This window comes from Bombus bifarius, unplaced genomic scaffold (genome assembly GCF_011952205.1).
Source record: "Bombus bifarius isolate JDL3187 unplaced genomic scaffold, Bbif_JDL3187 scf7180000009200, whole genome shotgun sequence".
Classification (NCBI taxonomy): Eukaryota; Metazoa; Arthropoda; class Insecta; order Hymenoptera; family Apidae; genus Bombus; species Bombus bifarius.
Genome location: NW_022884965.1, coordinates 711,255 through 730,689, shown reverse-complemented (window position 1 = coordinate 730,689; position 19,435 = coordinate 711,255). Strand labels below are relative to the sequence as shown.

At 39.7% G+C, this 19,435-nt stretch overlaps 4 protein-coding genes across 7 annotated transcripts in view; 3 read left to right on the top strand and 1 right to left on the bottom strand.

Annotated features, from left to right (window-relative positions):
• The window catches only part of LOC117214156 (protein vein), a 200,517-nt gene extending 195,813 nt beyond the window's left edge, over nucleotides 1-4,704 (top strand). Inside the window, exon 9 of the mRNA XM_033459995.1 lies at nucleotides 648-4,704. The gene's annotated coding sequence lies outside the window, so the exon portion shown is untranslated. The remainder of the gene's footprint in view (nucleotides 1-647) is intronic.
• Nucleotides 4,705-4,865: 161 nt separating this feature from the next.
• Nucleotides 4,866-6,178, bottom strand: LOC117214158 (mitotic spindle assembly checkpoint protein MAD2A). The gene is made up of 3 exons (XM_033459998.1): nucleotides 5,849-6,178; nucleotides 5,375-5,737; nucleotides 4,866-5,293 (listed from the first exon to the last, which is right to left on the bottom strand). Exons 1-3 carry the CDS (start codon nucleotides 5,919-5,921, stop codon nucleotides 5,094-5,096), a joined length of 636 nt encoding a protein of 211 aa, XP_033315889.1. The 5' UTR covers nucleotides 5,922-6,178; the 3' UTR covers nucleotides 4,866-5,093.
• A 223-nt stretch (nucleotides 6,179-6,401) lies between these two features.
• LOC117214155 (nucleolar protein dao-5) lies at nucleotides 6,402-10,566 on the top strand. Of its 4 annotated transcripts, XM_033459991.1 has the most exons (6): nucleotides 6,402-6,570; nucleotides 6,854-8,611; nucleotides 8,685-8,771; nucleotides 8,969-9,128; nucleotides 9,189-9,457; nucleotides 9,546-9,628. In XM_033459991.1, the coding sequence occupies exons 1-5, from the start codon at nucleotides 6,469-6,471 to the stop codon at nucleotides 9,434-9,436; spliced, it is 2,355 nt and encodes a 784-aa protein (XP_033315882.1). In that variant the 5' UTR covers nucleotides 6,402-6,468; the 3' UTR covers nucleotides 9,437-9,457; nucleotides 9,546-9,628. The 4 variants fall into 4 exon arrangements, with proteins under 4 accessions (XP_033315882.1, XP_033315881.1, XP_033315883.1 ...); XM_033459990.1 differs by having other exon boundaries at nucleotides 8,969-9,457; XM_033459992.1 differs by lacking the exon at nucleotides 8,685-8,771 and having other exon boundaries at nucleotides 6,403-6,570; nucleotides 8,969-9,457.
• Nucleotides 10,567-10,613: 47 nt separating this feature from the next.
• On the top strand, nucleotides 10,614-18,465 carry LOC117214157. The gene is made up of 5 exons (XM_033459997.1): nucleotides 10,614-11,095; nucleotides 13,972-14,132; nucleotides 14,225-14,385; nucleotides 15,712-15,880; nucleotides 16,318-18,465. The coding sequence occupies exons 2-5, from the start codon at nucleotides 13,972-13,974 to the stop codon at nucleotides 16,505-16,507; spliced, it is 681 nt and encodes a 226-aa protein (XP_033315888.1). The 5' UTR covers nucleotides 10,614-11,095; the 3' UTR covers nucleotides 16,508-18,465.
• The last annotated feature ends 970 nt before the right edge of the window (nucleotides 18,466-19,435 follow it).

Here is a 19,435-nt window from a genome sequence, read left to right as displayed (position 1 = left end):
TAAACTATCGTTGGCTAGGTTGATTCCATTAGCCACCTTAAGCCTCTCGTTTGTCGAGGAGAAGGCAGAAAGGAGAAGCAGAACAGTGATGCCCTGTTATACCAAATATCCACGAGGGTGAGCTGCGTTGAGATAAAGATGAATCTACGCCCAGCAACGGAAGGAGGGATACAAATAGGGTAGACGAAAGAAGAAGCAGGGTTGCGGGGGATCCTTCTGAACGATGCTTCATCCATAGCACAAAGGAGAAAAGCGGGAGAGTAACAACCGCGTCGAAACAACACCACGAAAGGGAAGAAAGTTGCAGGGAAAACAGAGAAGCCTGCCTTCCGTTTCGTTCGAAATGAGAAATTGCTGGAGGACTTGGCAGGATAAATGAATCAACACCGCAGTACTTGGTAGTTTTGTTTTAACTGTTGAATATTTGATTGACCCGCAGACGCGGCGAGATCACTGTAAAACCGCTAATTTAGCTTCCAGCGTAATTTCTTTTAGCTACAATTTATCCTGTCCACGACGACACCCGTCTTAAATTGAAGACAGAGAACGTCGCGTCGCGATGATGACTCGATTCCTTCTTCGCGCGACTTGAATACACATCGAACGGAGACTCCTTTTAATCGATCCGAACTTCTTTCTCGTTGCAGAGCATCGTCGAGTGGTTCGACATCGTCCAAGAGCAAACACGAAGAACGGAGAATCTCAAGAAACAAGAGTCGCCATCCAATGGAAACACCGTGTTCACGGACGGAAAAAGTATCGTAGCTGAATTCGACGTTCGAAAACAACGAGGGAAATGTCCAGCCATTCTCTTTTTGCCCCGTTATTCCTCTCTTTCCCATGGTTTCCGCATGAAAATGTGAGAAATACGATAAACGTTGGCGCACCGACTAACGGCACGGGCAAAACTATCGTGGCCAAATCAAATTTAAGTCCCATGTGTGTAAACTGTATTTGCAGAGATATGTTTTTCCTGGCATTTCGCGCGGTATGTCCCAACAGCTTTAATTTTCTCCCTTGGGATCGGCGTTGCGCTCGTCCATCATTTACGCGTATCGAAAATTAAAGCGGGACTCGGAACGCGTACGTACGTACGCGAATCGATTTTTCTTTCGCGAATCATCGTCGAGAAAGCGGCAACATCGTCTTCCGACGTTCTCACGCTTTAAAATCTCCTTTAATCTTTCTTGAGAAGAGCAAGTCGCAAATACATGTTTCCCTTTCTTTTTTCGAACTTCCTGTCGCTCGGGAGGTTTGCACCGGGCGAAAGAACTCGACAGGTAAGAAAAGGGATAGAGAGGAAAAAAAGAAACGGGGTAGACGTCGTAAACCTTATCCGCAAGCACGTGCGGATCGTTAGAACACCACGTGGAGGCGACGATTTCGTTTTACGGGATTGCAGGAAGAAAGGCACGACATGGACGATCCCGGATCTTGTAATAGGATTTCCGGGATCAACGAGTCTTCCTACGCGACAGCCAATGTCTTCGAGGCAGAAACGTAATTGCGTGGAGCGACGTGAATTTCGACGATTTCGAAAACCTGTTTGGCTCGTCCAATTCCTCCGATATAATTCCATCGAAATGTTATCGAACGTAACAACGTATTCTCGCTCGTTTGCAAAATCAAGCGAAACTATCAAGAACCAGTTCGCGATTAATTCGTCGACAGGAACGGATCTGCCTCGATGAACGGCCCGATGTTCCAAACGTGGAGCAATGTTACCGTGAAAAGACGCTTCTCGGTTTTCGAGCGACAGTTCGTCGAAACGTATGTCAGACGCCTCCAGGAGAGTATTGTACAAAGTATTCCTTGTATCCCTTCGAGCAGCGTGTGTGCGTGCGGTGTGTGCGTCGAACACCAATCGATGGAAACGACGAACAGCGATCGATTCGTCTATTCTTCAGGGATAAAGCAAAAATCGTGAGATTGGGTGGAAATTGGTCGACAGAGTCGTTTGTGGCCCTACTTTTCGCCTGCGACAAGGGTGGTTGCGTTATTACGCCGGGACCGAAGAAATCAGGCTGCACTTTAATTAACGGAGTTCGCGGCAAAGCATCGTCGTAAGAATTGTTACGCCTCGACAGCGAACGAGTAATTGCATTCTCGCTGGCATCGTCGCCGAGAATCGTAATATCGGCCTCGATTGGCCTCGCCGAAACGATCGTCGACGGAAAATAGGAAATAGCAGGGAACGATGGTAACGGTGGGAAACAAGGCGCGTTTATAATCAAGTCGAATGCAACGATAACAGCCAGCGAGTTACTCGTTAAGAAGAAAAACTAACGGCTAAAATGCCTTTCTCTCTCTATCTCTCTCTCTCTCTCTCTCTCTCTTTCTCTCGCTTCTCGCGTATTTTAATGTTACTCGAGTGAAATTTGGCATACCGATCGAGACCGTGGTGTTTCGCGTTTCCATCGATCGGTGAACACACGCACGCTTACTTTTTACATTTTAGAGCTATAAAGAATTACATATAGATAGTTGTTGAACGAACGAGCGAACAGTGTTCCAGAGTTCTTCTTGCGAGAGAAGAGGAAATACTTTACCATTCTAGCGATATATCAGAAACTTTGAGAAGAGAAGAAAATCGTGGCAGCGTATGATGTCCGTGCAAGCTTACTAGTGCCGCCGTGCTTTTTCGTTACAAATTTATTTCGTCGCTCGTACCTATCGAACGATTTGTATGAAAGTCATCGTAAGTCATCGATGGCGCGCCGTTCCGTCTAGTGCCGTTCCCCTTCCCAACCCCAAGATTCTATTAACTAGCTGCTGTTAATATTGATCTTCAAATAGATGACAATTATTCGAGTATCGGGTATTCGGTATCCGAAAGATTCTGATTTCTTTTCACACTCGATCTTGTTACTAAGATAAAGAATAAAACACGAATATCGACACCGGAACGGAACGACGAGCCTGATCATAGCGAACAAAAGAGGAATGTATTTTATGATATTTTACGCATAAAATGATCGTAAATCGAATATAGCGATTAGTCCAAGGTAAACTTAAGTAGAGGTGTATAAATGAGAACCCAAAGTGTGCATAATGTTGCACACGATATTTACAAGGGCTGAAAAGTGAACGCGTCGATTTTCTCGAGCGAGTGAAAAAGGGCCGCGGAACGGTGATTGCGTGCTAACGATTGTACCAACGACGATGATAGTTAATTACCGATAGGCGATCGTCGATCATTATCGTTAACATCTAGCCCCGTAACGAGATCATCCTGTGCCAGGATCGCATGAATCGGAAATGCGACCAACCCACTTCCGGGACGTTACGTTTTTTTTTTTCTACGGAAGTGAATAAAAACATCGGCAACTGTTCCGTGGTAATTGCCCTATCACGGATAACACTAAGCGCTACTGTAAAATATTGTATATTATTTCACGTTATTTATTTTTCAATGTTTTTACTAGGAGACGCGTTTTTACGATACTCAAGAGAATTATCGCGTAATGTTATAGAGACATGACTCGTTCTGATCCGCGGTGCTGTGCTTACATGTGACGACCAAACGGACCTGTCAATTTCGGACCCTTTTAGTATTTATAGCGATCGTTCAGAGTGATAGAATAAAAGTCAAACTAAACTCGAAGGTACAATAAAGCAATGGTTTTCAGTCACAATTCAGACTTTACAGTCACAGCGGATCAGCCGAATTAGAGTGTTTATAAACTTCAACGTATTTCCAGCAGCTTTTGCAGTGTGTAAAACTAACCAGAGAAACCGAAGCAAATCTAGTCTAGGCGAGATTTAAGAGCGTACAGCTTGCGCGTTAAAGATTATTACGAACGTGCCGTCCGCCCTCGAAATGATTGCACGTGGTCATAAGCGTGAACTGCGCCAACACATGCGGATACAAGCAAGCTTGCCTTGTTCTCGAAAGTTAAGTAATGTTAGTTTTGAAAAAAGAGGGCCGATCGAACGATTCGTTTTGTACGACGCGTGACAGGGAACGATTACGTTCCATGCTGGTCTAATAGCGAACCAAGTGCACTATGGATCGTATGGCTAACTCTAGCAGCACGAAGTACTAACGAGTTAATAGCGAAATTGTCGTAAGGGAAAAACGAACGCTGCAGGTATTAACGAAGCATAAGCCGCTGTTGATGTTTCCTAACGTGGTCTTCGATTTCTGTCGAAGAGATCGGGTACAATAGGTACCGAAAACGAGGATATTACGACCAAATACCACTTATACGACATCGTAAAATGAAATAAAAAACGGAAAAAAAATTTTATGTAAGAGACGAAGTTTCTATTGAATTTCGGTTGAAGACGCATCCAAAAAGATATGATCCGAATCCGCCGCAATTACTTACACCTAACGAAGAGAAATGCCTAGTCAACATGTACGTGCTCCCAAAGAATATATTTCCGTTCGGTATTTATCCATTTCGAGATTTCATTTAGATATTCATGTATTACTGTAACATTCTTTAATCGTGAATCGACATCGAGAAAAAAAGGAAAACAGAACGAAGTATTTGATAAATTTGGAGCACTTGTACATTTAAGAATATTTAAGTAATGCTAACGATGTTACTTGCGATTTGGTATATGACGAACGTCAAACACGAAAAATATTTTATTCTAGTCGTATCTTTCATGCTTTGCCAAGTAAAATAATATAATTCCTGTGTTAAGTGTAATAGTCAATTATGTTTTAATAAAATCTGCCAAGATTCTTGTCAATTCTCTTCTTCCCCTAACCATTAACTAAACCATTAAATAACTAGATACGAACGTAAAATAGAAAAATATATACTGATATTAGAAAGAAGAAACGGGAGTCTAAGATACAAGGATAACTGCTGGAAGTAGGATTTCCTATACAATAAACTGACAAGCTATCAAAGTTATATCAAAATATATATTCGTATAAAACTCTTTGTAGGTAATACTAATAATTCGTAAAGTATATTCAAACCTTTCAGAACAACACGACCACTTTCATCTTATAATCATTTGTATACAAAAAGAAAGTTAAATAGCAGTCTTTAATATCAATTACTGTTAAAAAGATGAAAGAAATATATATTTCATATGTACATTTCAATTATCAAAGATAAAACATGTAATACCTAAACATTCTTATAACTAACTATGGTATCCATCTTATGAATAGAAGTTGAAAATGATCGTAATTGTACTTCTTGGCTGTTTGCGATAAATACTGGCTGGGTTTCATCCCATTCCTTAGGGATACCACAGTCAGGTACAGTATACGTCAAAATATCAAATGAACATAAACAATCCAATAGTGGAAGAAAACTTACTGTACCTGAAACATAAAAGATCCGACAAATCAGATTTTAAATGTAAAGCGCTGTACTATGAAGACTTGAATTATCGAATAAGTTACCAGTGATCTGACGTATGACTTCACGAATCTCTTTCTGTATAGCCTTTACGTCCTTTGTACCCACTTCAGGAAGACTATTTTTTGTGTTATCATTGGCGCCATTAGATGACTGACCTTCATAATCTACTCTGAAATCCCACTTTTCTAATACTTCTTTGGTATTAACATTTGTTATAACAAGCGTTATCTTTTGTACTTTTCGTTGAATAAGCCATTCCTGAATCTGGCTAAGAACAGTATCCAAATATCCTTTGATCTTTTCATCTGTAGACATTAAAACGAACAAACCAAAATGTTCGGCGGGTTCAAAAGTTTCCGGAGGATAAATGCCTCTTTGATACAAAATACTATTCACGCCATAAACTGAAACGAGTAGAATCAACACGTAAGACGATGAATTCTGATTAAATTCCAAGTAACGCTCGACAATTGTAAATAAGTTTTAAAAGAATGTAAAAAGTATGATTAACTTACGAAGATATTCTTTAACCAGCTCTGCCGATCCTTTTAGCGTAATACACTTTGCTTTCTGCTGAGTTTCTGTCATAGTTTTCAAATAACTGCCACCCGATATAATTGAATGAACAAATTTCCGCCGAAAATTCTAGTACCTTACAGGTTATAACGAAGCCGGTTTATCATTTTAAAAACATCCAATGCGCTGCTTATAAACCGATATTTCACCAACCAAAAGACAGAGGAAAAATTTATGAACTTTGAGTACGTTTATAAAATCAACATAGTGTATAAGCTCAAAGAATTACAGAAATGATTTAACGCGACTACTGACAATATATGTTTATAACTTTAAATCACAAACGTTAATAGTTCGTTAACTAAATGCGAATAAACTAATACACAAAAAATGAGAATACATTTGAGATAATAGAAATAATCTTATTACCAATCCGAAATGATATCGCAACAATGTGTTCCACAAGTAACATGCACCGCACGTTACTACATAACGCATCTTCATCCAATACAATCCGTGCTCGACTGTAGCGCCATGTATATGAAAATGGGGAGTGTATGAGACTGCTGTCGTGCATCCAATTGCGGCTAGGTTTTGCAGCTCTTCGCACGCGTCCATCATGGCATCTGTCGTAGAATCGAGTGTTTCTGCTCTTGTGTATGAATATTTACTAAAAAAGGACGCGTCGTTGGCGAAGGTTTTTCAAAAGAAAACAAAAGCGGTAAGATTCTAACAAGTTATTTCGTACATACAGTAATTGATCGATTTTCAAGAAGTCAATGTATATGCCATACTAGAAGTACCGCCATTCGGCCTTACCACGTGGGCGAAATAAATTCGTTATTTTATATTTCGAATTCATGTTAAAATAGAACTTGATCATCATCACTTTTACTCATTATATGTATATTAATTAATATTCTGATCCATATATTATTTAATTTCGGGTAATTCATCGTAAAGATACTACGACCTTCACTCATGTTCGTTTATTTCGTTTACAGCCCGCATTGCCAAAGGGCGCACCAACAATTGAGGACGTTTTTAATCATTTTCAAAAAACATCGCAAATAAAGTTAAACATAAAGGCACAAGCTGAAGATACAAGTTCAGATACAAGTTCAGAGAGTGAAGAAGATGCACCAAGGAAGGTGCCACAAGTAAATGGTAAAGCTGCAGTTAATGCTGCAGTGAATAATAAAAAAAAGAAATCTTCTTCAGAAGAAAGCTCTAGCGAAAATGAAAAACCTTTACCAAAAGTACATGCAAAAACTAAGGCTACTGTTAAACCATTATCTAAAACGCCGCCTGTAAAGAAAAAAGAAAGTTCAGATGATAGTTCTTCAGAAGAGGAAGAGGTACCTAAAACACAACCTAAAGCAGTATCAACGCCAAAAGTAACTCAGGTATCTAAAACACAGAAATCTTCGGATGACTCAGATTCAGATAGCGAAGAAGAATCTAAAGCAAATATAAGTGCAAAAGCAAATACAAAATCAGCTGCAACAGCTCAAACAAAATCCACAATAAATAAAAAGGAATCTTCGAGCGAAGATAGTACTGATAGCGAAGAAGAAAGTCCAGTTAAGCCAGTATTAAAGAAACCAACATCTATAATAAAAACACCAGCAAAGAAAGAAGAATCCTCTAGTGATGATTCTGATGATTCTTCGGAAGAAGAAGAAGTTGCCAAACCTCAGCCAGCAGTTAAAGCCAAGCCGGTTGCTAAACCTACTAATGTTGCTAAGCAAGAGGAATCTTCGAGCGATGATTCGGATGATTCTTCAGAGGAGGCAACTATTGCAAAACCACCAGTTGCTAAAGCTATTCCAAATAAGAAAAAACAGGAAAAATCTGTTCAACAAAAGAAAGAAGTAGTGCCTACTCCACAAAAGAAGGAAACAACAAAATTAGGAAAGCAAAACAAAGGTTTACCAACAAAACCAACAGTAACAGTAACGAAAGAATCATCTACTGAAGAAAGTAGCGAGGAAGAAGTATCACAAGTTAAAAAGGCTGTTCCTCCATCAACACCAGTCGTAGCAAAGAAAGCTATAGTTAAAAAAGAAGAATCTTCCTCTAGCGAAGACAGCAGTGAAGATGTAGAACCAGCTAAACAGCCAGCTATTCCACAAACAACCGTAGTTGCAAGGAAAGTACCTGCTAAGAAAAATGAATCTTCTTCCAGCGAAGATAGCAGTGAAGAAGAAGAACCACCAACAAAAAAGCCTGCTTCTGCTAAATTAGTAACACCAGTTGTATCTAAAAAAGCAAAATCTTCTAGTGAAGATTCTGATGATTCAGATGAAAATGTAAAGACAGCTACAAAAGCGACAACAAAACCTGCAAAGAAAGCTGAGTCCAGTTCGGAAGATTCGGATGAATCTGAAAATGAAAAACCAGTCAAAAAACCAGTATCTGCAGTTACAAAAACAATAAAGAAAACTGGAGGTAAAAAGGAATCATCCAGTGAAGATTCTGACTCAGATTCATCAGACAATGAAAAATCAAATACATCTATTGCTAAAACTCCTGTCGCAAAAGAAACAGCAGTTAAAAGAGATTCAAATTCAGAGGAAGGTGATTCTAATGAAAAACAGCAAATAACTCCAACCCCAAAGACACCTAAAGTTGAGAAAAGAAAACACAAAGAAATAGAACAGGAACAAGAAGAGGAAGATGTAGGAAAGCCCCCTGCAAAAGCTCAGAAAAATAATTACAGTAATTTTGTAAAGGCGAATAATAGTTTCAATAATGACAAGGTAATAGTTATTGCATTTGATGCATTTATACAAGAAAAAAGAAACATTTTTATTTACAAAATTCTGTGTTTAGCGACACAAAAATACTCCATTTCGTCGTGTAAAGGATGATGAGCTAGAATTGGATCCCAAATTGGCAAACAATTCTTTTGAGGCAAAGGTAAATGCTTGGAAACATTTGAAAAACACAGGTCACTCGTCGTTTTATAAAAGCTTGAGACCATGTTTCCCTGCATTCACCAATACCTTTCATGTTTTTTTTTAGCAAAGACAATATAAAAAAATGCTTCTAAAGATGTTTCACGTATAAATGGACTTGAATAGAAAACGGCGATTGACCTGAGTCTTTTGTTTTAGGAGGACAATCAGGAAGAGGGTGGTTTTAAGAAACATGGCGGAAGGGGTGGATTTGGCGGAGGCAGAGGCGGTTTTGGTCGTGGTGGATTCAGGGGAGGTCGTGGCGGTGGAGGTGATAGGGATTGGGGAGGTCGCGGTGGTGGCGATAGAGGAGGAAGAGGTGGCGGCGGAGGTGATAAGGATTGGGGAGGTCGCGGTGGTGGCGATAGAGGAGGAAGAGGTGGTTTTAGGGGAGGTCGAGGAAATTTTAGAGGTGGTTTTGACAATAGAAGATCATGGGGTGGGAATGATAGGGGAAATACTAATGAAGGCGGTAGATCCGACGGATTTAGGAAATCATGGGGTAACGGCGAAGGTGAAAGAGGGGGTGGTCGCGGCGGATTTAGGGGGGGCAGAGGTAGTTTCGATAAACAGAGATCATTCGATAACGCATCGCAACAAAATAAAAAAATTACGTTTGACGATTGACAATAGAAATTACATATAAAGGTGAGGGAAGTTAATTCGGAATAGTCAGGTATCTAAATAAAGTTTATGTAGTAAGTGAATATTATTATATGGAATTTTTGTTAAACAGAAAGGTGCTCGTGGTTCTTGGGGAGAGAAAGCGAATCAGGACCTCAAATTCACAAGAGGAAAGTCATTTCGTCACGAGAAAACGAAGAAAAAGCGCGGTAGCTACCGCGGTGGTCAAATAGATACTAGCGTCAATTCTATTAAATTTGACGACTGAGAAAGCAGTTGTAAAATGTAAATGAGCACGTTATATTATTATTAGCCTATATATTTAATTAAAGTAACAGATATAAGAATTTTAAGTCTCTAAGTTTCATTTAGTGAAGAACTTGGATAGTATTTTTAGAATCATTAACGCTATTGTACTCGATTATTACGAAATTAAGTGAACTATATATTAAGTGAACTTTGCTATTATGTTTAATCTCTTAAGTTGATTTCATGTAGTCTCTTTTTAACAATTAGTATCTATAAGACTGCAATTTGAGTATATCTGACGAAAATTTCTATTACTTATTTTAATACAAAGAAAATGACTTACAGAAGATATTTCGATATTGGACTACTGTATTAAAAAGTAATTGTCATTTATTGCAATATGTAACATATTTCGTATATCTATTGCTCCTAGAATTACTAGGAAATACAACAGATATTTGTCTGTCGTTATCGAAGCCTGAATAATTCCACCTTTCTCGTCAAATCTCTTAAGGATTTTTTGAAGATATATTCTCTATGTAATATAACATTCAGCTTCGTACACGAATGTTGTTTTGACATTGCTTTCTTTCCTAACTAGTAGTAAAATTTTATTGCGACATGACATGTAATTAAAGATTCAAAATATGAAATACGATATGCAAACTAATATTTAAATGAAAAAGGTAAATTTCATAAGTATGCAACAGAGTTTATATATATGGAAATAATTTAATGAATCTGGTTACAATGAATTGGACAAAACAAGATAGAAATAATTTTGGGCACACAAATTTATTATCACTCCATCGCTATTCATTTAAAAATGTGTATACTTTTGTAATACATTGTCATCGAACAGCTATAAAGACAATGTACTTCTACTGATTGCATTATTATATTAACCTCCACATCCATAAATCCTATTTTAATATTCCTAGTCTATAAATGTAATTTATTAACACATTTTTGTATAAAAAGTAGTCCTCAGAAAGTGAGGAATATTTAATAGTTTGGCAAAACGCAAAGGAAAAAAGGGGTGTTCTTATTTACCCTCTTTAGTCTCCTCACAAAGAAAAGAAGAAAGGTTTCAAAGTAGTAGAACAGGAGCCGATATTCCTCGTCTCATCCCCCCTTTTTCCCTGACTCTACCAGAGCACGGAGAGCGGTTACTTACGATTCTACAGTCAACCTCTAGACATCCACCTGTGAGGACGGAGGTGTTCGACCCCACGACATCCGGTGTGGTGACATGAACAGTGTTTAAGGAACTCGTGTGCCCCCATTTTAATTCTATTCCTTCTTAGACCCGAACATTGCGATCGATTCATGTAACGCGTATAACCGATCATATTATCAAACGGACCGAGAAAAGGATTCAAACGCACAGTGTTAAAAACGGTCTTTCTCACGGTGAGTGACATCCTGCAGGTTGTAACAGATAATAATGACAAATTTTCATGACTGAATGTAACATCTGAAAATGGTATGTACAAATTTTAATGACTCGAAAGCTCAAAAATTTTCAATATTCTACGATATTCCGTTTAAATTAAATAACATTCGTTCTGATCTCCTGTTTAAGGAGAAAAAAATCTCAAAACAGATTAGCAGCATTCTGAAATCGTGAAATTTCTAAATTTGAATTTCTGCTTCGTGATTTCGCTTTTAATTAGAACTACTGCTACTCGAATCCTAATGCAAAAATATAAGAATAGTCATAAAGTTTGAAGCTTTCAATGCAACACTGACAAATATACAGCGACTGCACGTCAATCTTCGAGCATCGAAAAAATTATGATACACTTTGAAAAACATTCCAAGCAGTTACGAGAGGAGATGCGCAGCATCTTAAAAGTCATTACTGTAATCGAAATCAAATCTTACGGATTGGACTCTACGCCAAAGTTCTTCCAGGCTTTAAAATACAAAGGGACAATGATTAGACACGTTTCCTTAAACTAACATTTCCCTCGTTTATTACTTGTCACAAAATCGCGTTCCTATCTTTTTCATTGCTCCCTTACGTTTTTGATCCAGCGTATTACTCCGTTTAGAATTGCAGTTACTTTTAGATCAAGTATATTGCTCTTATTGCGACAAGGAAACGATCGCTAATCGTGCAGATCTGTTACAATAAAATTACAATTGAACATTCGATATTTTACGAGGCGTCTGCGCTCTGTCATGCGAAAGCGATAACGAGCCCCTGACTAGGAAATCTTCGCGCTGTGAACACGGAGACCGAAGAGGCGGAATTTCGAATACGTAACAACTCCGTGACAGTTATAATAATTTATTCGTGAAACTAAATACCGAAATGACTATACCGTTAACAGAGACCAAGGATGAGTAAATGTATATTCGATAAAGAACAGCCGAAGCGAGAGGAAAAAGCGTTTAGGACGATTCATCTTTACCGTTAGAAACAACCGCATGACACGTTCATGGTCCACGAGGAATCCTCTCCTGAGTGCCGGAAGCAGAGTTCTTCCCAAGCTTTTTTCTATGTCATATTTCATCAAGTCTATTTCACCTACCAATTCTCGCATTACATCTAATCGTCCGAACTTCCTTGAAGCTGCTTCGCAGCTCCAGTTAGACGAGCCTCGTTCAAATTCTACCAACTGTTTCCACGATCGGTGGTAGCCTGTTAATTATTCCCGCGACGTGTTAGCATATTAACAGTACCCTCTCAACAATTACTGGGAAAAGAAGCTGCTAGCAACGTGAGAAATTGCGGCTCGAATAATTGTTCTTGTTGATAGTAAATTACCGTGAATCCGTGAACTCGCGGAAAACCTCTATCTTCCAAGTTCAAGTGATTCTCACGTCTCTTCCAGTTGCTCGATTTTGCCTTTTCGCAGGTTCGCCGTTATGTAATCCATCGAGACGCGATAAAGATACCTCAGATATTTATCCGAATGTTCTTACGTGGTAATTATGCTGTGTCATTGACCATTGACGTTGATGCAATGTGACTCGGCTACATACAGCTCGATCGAAGAGGATCTAGAGGAGATTTCCTCCTGCAATGTTTAAAATTAATCAAAATAAGAGAATAAATGTACGTTCTGATTTCTAGAGTCAAGCGATATAGAAATATGTGTCTTATCCGATTCGATCGATATAATATACGACATTGGAATATTATTTCTGATATTACAAATTGTACAGATATTTCAGTTATATTTTCTATAAAGTAGGAATAAGGAATGCTAAAAGTAGGCAGCGCTTCCTGAAGAAACAGATACGCGATGTCAGTCACGGCCAATGACCAGCCTTGAGTGCTACCCATTAATGATTTTCTTCCTTTCCTTTTCCCACGCGCAATTTATCACTTGGCCAAACATTAAACCGCAATTTTCTGCCGCATTGATTTTTCTTCTCGACTTGGAATCATCCGAATGATCGACAAATGAAAAAATGGACATCAAACAAATGCACCGATCGAGCAACTTAAAAACTAGATCGAATATTGAGGTTTCTCGCCAATAAAATTTGCACAGTATTCGAAATTGAGCATCGAACGCTATTGGCCGCATGCTATCGTGTTGCTTTCACTCGTGTTCGATTAACGACGAGAAATACATATAGCGGAAGTAATGTGGACCTGACAACCTAGAAACCCCAAACTCTGTATATGCATGGAGTCCTATTGGTTATGCACGCTCGCTAATTGTTATTCTTAATTGCGCACGGTCGTCACTCTCTCGTGTCGTCCGGACGATTTTCATCGTTCGTGAAGCTCGAAAGGGAAAAAGTTTGCTCGCTCGCTCGTTTCTTTGCCGTTCGGACAGTACCCGCTACCAGCCCGTGAAACGGAACCTCTGCGGGCGAGTTCGCAGAAGGAAATGATAATGATAGACCAGCAGTCAATGGTTAAACGTTTACAAAATCGTAGACTATTAATGTCAAAGCGTGCAGCTACGCGAATCCCAATTACACACGCTCATTCGAAGAGATTCGGTGGATTTTTGCACGACGCGTCACAAACCAGAGCCCCAGTGTCATTTACTTTTGCTCTTGACCTCGTGCGAACTCGAGTTCCAAGACCGTGCGTTCACTCACACCTTCCTTCGTCGCGGTGACAACACGTTCTCTCGTACGAGTTTTGGTAATCCGATTAGTAGCCAGTTCTGATTGTTTTATTCATGAGATGTTGCTCACCGGCGTAATTAATTTTCATTAATACACCTGTCTTTGAAACGACTCTCGATACGTGAAACTATCTGTCCATTTCTACTCTTTCAAGCGTGTTATTCTCATGATTTTTCCTGTAATTTCAGATGTCCACGTACCTGGGTCTGATTCTTGTTATCACCACATGCGCCCACGTCGTGTATGCCAAAAGATGCGAGGGGAACGGATTAGGCTTGAAATACGTGTGGGGAGACGCGCTCACAGATCCAGCTGACTGTATAGGTCCGAATAACATGGTGTATCCCTCGTAAGTGTTCCTATATAAGAGATTTTCGGTTAGGATTTAAAAGATGTCAGCTTTATTCGCGACGTCGTTACCAAAACGAACAACTGCCGTAGAGCCGCGATATCGAGAAGTTACAAGAATATTTGGGCGAGCGGTCGAACAGCGAGGTCCCATCAGCCTCGAACGATCGATCCTGAATTAACCAGACAGGCGCTATTGCACAATTACAAGATTACTCATGGAGATTATTCGATCGCCGAATCCTCGCGAAATGGTAAGTTCGCAAAAGTACTTGTTTCGTTTTTTCCCGTCGAAAGTAGATTGACAGCTTCCAGTTCTGCAGAGAAATTTATGATCGTATTCGAAACGCGTTTTGGGAACGACGACGTTTCCTATTCAACTGCGAAACAATTTAACGGATCACGATCGAGTCGAGGACGTGGCTTGCTTGAAAACACGCGGAAGACGAACTTGTCCCTCTTGTTCGAAGCGCAACAGTAGTCGAGCCGGTTACTTGAATCACGAATATAATTACGAACAGCTATAACCTACATCCTCGTCGAACCTCTGTTTTATTTATTTATCCTGTGATTACCACTTTGTTCAAATATAATCCGATAACGCGATTCTCGTTATATCGTTCGATATTCTATTTACGATTTATTACAGTTGTTTCTTTACTGCACTTTACAAGATTATTGTACCATCGTATACAAATATCGTATTCTTGTCTATCGTCGTTTCTTTGATCAACATTCTCAGAAATTCGACGTAGGCAGAATATACGTTTTAAGTCTACAAGGAGAGCTGCTTTTATTGGTTTTGTGATTCTGTTGTCTCTGCGTCGAGCAAGATCCAACGCTCGAAACGTCAGTTTGTTCTAAAGACGGTTTAGCGTTACGAAATATCTGCAACAATTACATAGTGAACGTTTCTAAAGTATTTTTCGAAATCGTTTGCAATGTCAGAAACGTGCTGAAAAATCCAGAAAAATCGGAACAACCGGTTGCGCGATGTATCGACACTTTGCAGCCTTGAATTATGTAGCTGTCCTTATGACACGAAAACCCGATTTCAACCGAGTACAACACCCGCCGTGCGCATATCCTCGATGAATTCCTTTTTAAAATCGTGACTCGTCGTCGATTGTTGGCCGTGCCCGCGAAAAATGCATTAGTCCCTGTTCGGGAGGTTTCATTTACTGGGATCGATTCTCCGTCCTTTAGATAATGGCTGGCTGGTGCAAGAGGACGGTAATAAGGCACCGTGTTATCCGGCCAATACAGTTATCGCTCGTTCTGCTCATAACGGGATACCGGCGACCCACTCGTCGTTTCGAACACACGAACCGACAGAATTCCAAAGAAAGGGCGCCAATCTCGTAAACGAGTTACGACATCTTCTTTTAGATTCTTTTCACCCTTTTTACGTAGCTCCTGAGAATTCTTTTACACGAGGCTGTCTATCGTAATCGTTTGTACGAGTTTTGCGAAAAAGTTGTAGTAGTTTCTAGGTCAACGAAACTCGTAAGACTGGTACAACTTCTGATCTAAATATCAGGAAATACGTCTTTCATATGGAACAACACGTTTATTTCCAGGTAGAGCATTTTCCTCGAAGGAGACATGTGGTTCCCCAGCCAGATTATGCAAAACGAGGTACAACACCACGGCTCCTATGTACGGAGTCAGCTTAACCAGCGGCCAGCCTGTGACTATCGTGCAGAAGTTCCCCGACCTTTTGCAGCAAGTCGTGTTCGAAGTTTGCGAGTGAGTATCGCATCACGACGATGTCGTTGAATATGTCGTTTCAAAACTCGCTCATCCGTTGTAAATCTGTACCTGTAAATCAAGAGGATAGGCTCGATCGTTATCCACTGTTACTTTCTTAGCACGTTCGATCGTGATCTGTAAATACATGCGACGTGATTCCGATTGAATTTCATTGAGACCTACCGGTAAGTCGTATCGATTCAAATGTAGCGCAGTGGGCCGAACAGGTCTAACCAACACGGAGCCTACTTTTGGAACGTTTTTGAACCGGTATGCGTCAGCGCGATTATCCAGCCACGAACTGTCGCATACCAAAAGTGAACTGCCAAGAAATTTCAATCTTCCTTCCCTCCTCCTTTCTCTTTATCGATAAAATGTTCTCTATCGTCGACTATTAATGCAAATGGCATAAAAACGTGAACGCATTGTTACAGATCGAAGGAGTGCGACGTGGTCCACGGTGAGTGCACGCAGACATACGTGCCGTACCTGTTTCTGGTGATTCCGCTTGGACCGGTGACCTTGACTGGCCAAGATTACGTTCTGGTTGAAAGCGGTTGCGTGTGCAAGCCGAGAAATTCGGCGAGCGCCACGTCGGAGCCTCCGGCAGTTCCAAGCTTTTAAACGTTCGTCGAACTCTAGCGATCAACATTGAGCGCACCAGTACACCTCTGCGCTGGAGGATATAGATCGAGATCCGCGTCGAACGTGACGAATCGGTGGAAGGTGACCCCAAGCTCGAACAACCTCGCCGAAGAACCTAGTAACCTCTTTGACGAAGCTAGCAAAGAATACTGAAACCAGTATTGAAGTCACTAGAGAATTGATTTCTCGAGAGAAATCTGCGACATGAACAATTTTCCCTGGGAATGCAACAGTATATATCTATCTTGCACGATGGGATAGCAACTTTTAACGTGAAACAATCAGCTTTTCTAGTTTGTCCAGGGTATCACGTCACGATTTCCACGAGGAACAGCTTTCTAGCCGAAGCTGAAGGTTCCTCTCGTTGCGGCCAAGAATTTCTCGCGAAATTCTTGGTGGCTTCAGAGGTCAACGTATAGATAATTTATGTTTCGAAATAAAGACTCTCTATCGTAGATGGTTCGCAACAGTCGTACATCGGTAGAGTTATTCGATTATAAAATCTGATGATCCGTGAACTGTTCGCATCAGTTTGTTTGCAAAAGAAGACAGCTTCGAAGAAACATCGATAATTAGGCGTGCTTCACGGTCGAACAGTACCGCGCTGCTCTTTTATCGTCGTTTGTTTTTTTTTTTTTTTTTAAAGTCGTGCGAGAAAAAAAAGAGATAAATGAAGAAGAAGATAATCTAGAAGAACTTATTTTAGCGTGAAAAAACAAATCGGAGCAGCGGCGGTCATTTCGCGGAATCCGGTCTCGGAATCCGATCGAGTTCACTAGACCTGCCCACGAGCCGGTTTCGAGCAGGTGTATAGATCAACTTGTAACAGTGCTCCGCAGGAAGTATAGGCGAGAAATTCTTTCAAAAGGTATCATAAAGTTATATCATTTGCGTCGACCGCATCGTAACAAGGCGGAAACGTTGTTAATGCGTTCCCCAGCTCGCTTCATCCAACGCTTGGAATCGTTATACGTTCATTCTGTTTCGTTTGTTATGAAATAAACTTCTGGAATTAATCTTCTTTGCACCGTGTGTTGGTGCAAAATACCAACGATTAATTAGCTGGAGCGGTCATTAAGCGAGCGAAAGTTCCGGTTTCGACTTTTTCTCCCGTATATCACAACTCCTGGATACGTTCATTAAGAAAAAATCTCTCATCATTGTACGAAGAAAGATGATTCTATAGCGGTAGAGCGTCGGAAAATGTAGTGCCGTGCGATCTCAATCGCAATACAAAGCGAGATCTTCAAAAGGATCATTCTTATTCCCATATTGGAGTCGGTTGAATCGGTGCTAAGATACGTCACTGGCCCGTTTATGTTTCTCAGAACCGGACTCTGAAAGCTCGCGCTGGAATCGTACCGACAAACAGGATGGACGTGCAGTCGCAGTACGAATGGACCGTACCATGAATTCCGATGAGTATAATGTACCGTTACCCGCTTTGCGGGACCCTTCACCTCGATTTACTTCACTTGGTTATTTCATAGGCGAGATCCATGCAGCGCCCAAAAGTAGCTGACTCGTATCGTTCATTCATGCCGCTCCACTTGATCATCGATAGTTTTATATTTCTTTGGTCGAATATCCATTTTCTACGGTATTTGCGAGTTTCCTATGTAATTCCAAATAGAAGAGCGCCCTACTGATTCAAAAGTTGAAATATTTTAATTTAAACATAGTAGTTGAGCGAAATGATTTTCGGTTTTATATATAAAATCAATCGTCGATCGTTTTTGTTGATATAACACAGAAAGAAATTGAACTGGACAAATAGGAATTCGCACATCGTTCTGTGCCAGTGTCGTATGGGGAAAGTGATAAATAGAGAAATGCCGAAATGTTACGCGTGCAACGAACAATTCTTTCATATCACATGTCATCTTTTGTATTTATAGTTGTAACATGCAAGTATATATTTATAATTTATTACTAGATTTCGATGTATTATGTAAATGAATCTTTCCTTCAATCAATTACCGTAAACCTTTGTGTCCTTTTCTCACCTCTTAAGAGCCGTCGAAAGGGAATTATTCCGATTCGGCATGCGATTGGTTTAAAAGCACCAGGGGAGAAACGGTATAAATACATACTTTGAAATCTATTTTCAGCAGCTAACGGTACTAGAAAGATAAGCACCGTTCACGCTGATAACCGGAAAAAATATGCAGATCAGAAAAATATCCATCTACTTTTTTCAAAGCAACTATTTGACGTTCTCTCTCTACTTGAAGACGCACAGGAGAAGTTGCGTCGATTTTTATTCCAACTTTTTTAATCAAACTATTTTTCATTATATTGCAACAGGCAATAGAGTTGGATTACCTAAATCTTAAAATATGATGACAAACTCTGACAAAATCAAAATTCTTGTCAATAAATAGTACTATGATATGTTGCGTGGCCTTGCTAAGATTTTGGGGAATTTGGCACGGTTGCAGCCTGTGGAGTGCTGAAGCACTACGTAACAACTTCAAACAATTCGAAAAACTAACTCGATGTTTAAACAAAGAAATACATAACAAGAAAGATTAACGTGAACAATGATTTATATTTAAAACTGAATATTTATAATAGATTGACTATTTTAATAAAGACTTATGATTTAATGAGATTTATTTAAACTCTAAGCTCAAAGCGAAGGTTCTAACGATTTAACGATTCTAATGATTCTCACTTTTCGGTCGCAAAGGAACCCATTTATCTGCTCGGATTTACATGACAATCTACAATTTATTTGTTGTCCAATAAGATATATTCCTATTAACTAATGCTAATACACATTAATTTGATTGGAACTTACAATATTAGAAAACGAGCGATTTACACCATGGCAATGTTCTTTCCTATGGTAACCAAAGTAAATACGAAATTTGGAAATGATCATAGTTGTTACTGATAAATAAC

What these genes read in the sequence shown, in the direction of transcription:
- LOC117214155 (XM_033459990.1), top strand. Translation starts at nt 6,469, where the DNA reads ATGGCATCTGTCGTAGAATCGAGTGTTTCTGCTCTTGTGTATGAATAT. An exon ending in ATAGTTTCAATAATGACAAG is followed by an intron (nt 8,612 to 8,684) that starts GTAATAGTTATT and finishes TTCTGTGTTTAG; the next exon opens with CGACACAAAAATACTCCATT. An exon ending in ACAATTCTTTTGAGGCAAAG is followed by an intron (nt 8,772 to 8,968) that starts GTAAATGCTTGG and finishes CTTTTGTTTTAG; the next exon opens with GAGGACAATCAGGAAGAGGG.
- LOC117214157 (XM_033459997.1), top strand. Translation starts at nt 13,972, where the DNA reads ATGTCCACGTACCTGGGTCTGATTCTTGTTATCACCACATGCGCCCAC. An exon ending in AATAACATGGTGTATCCCTC is followed by an intron (nt 14,133 to 14,224) that starts GTAAGTGTTCCT and finishes CAACTGCCGTAG; the next exon opens with AGCCGCGATATCGAGAAGTT. An exon ending in CGCCGAATCCTCGCGAAATG is followed by an intron (nt 14,386 to 15,711) that starts GTAAGTTCGCAA and finishes GTTTATTTCCAG; the next exon opens with GTAGAGCATTTTCCTCGAAG.
- LOC117214158 (XM_033459998.1), bottom strand. Translation starts at nt 5,921, where the DNA reads ATGACAGAAACTCAGCAGAAAGCAAAGTGTATTACGCTAAAAGGATCG. An exon ending in GCTGGTTAAAGAATATCTTC is followed by an intron (nt 5,738 to 5,848) that starts GTAAGTTAATCA and finishes TACTCGTTTCAG; the next exon opens with TTTATGGCGTGAATAGTATT. An exon ending in AGTCATACGTCAGATCACTG is followed by an intron (nt 5,294 to 5,374) that starts GTAACTTATTCG and finishes TTTATGTTTCAG; the next exon opens with GTACAGTAAGTTTTCTTCCA.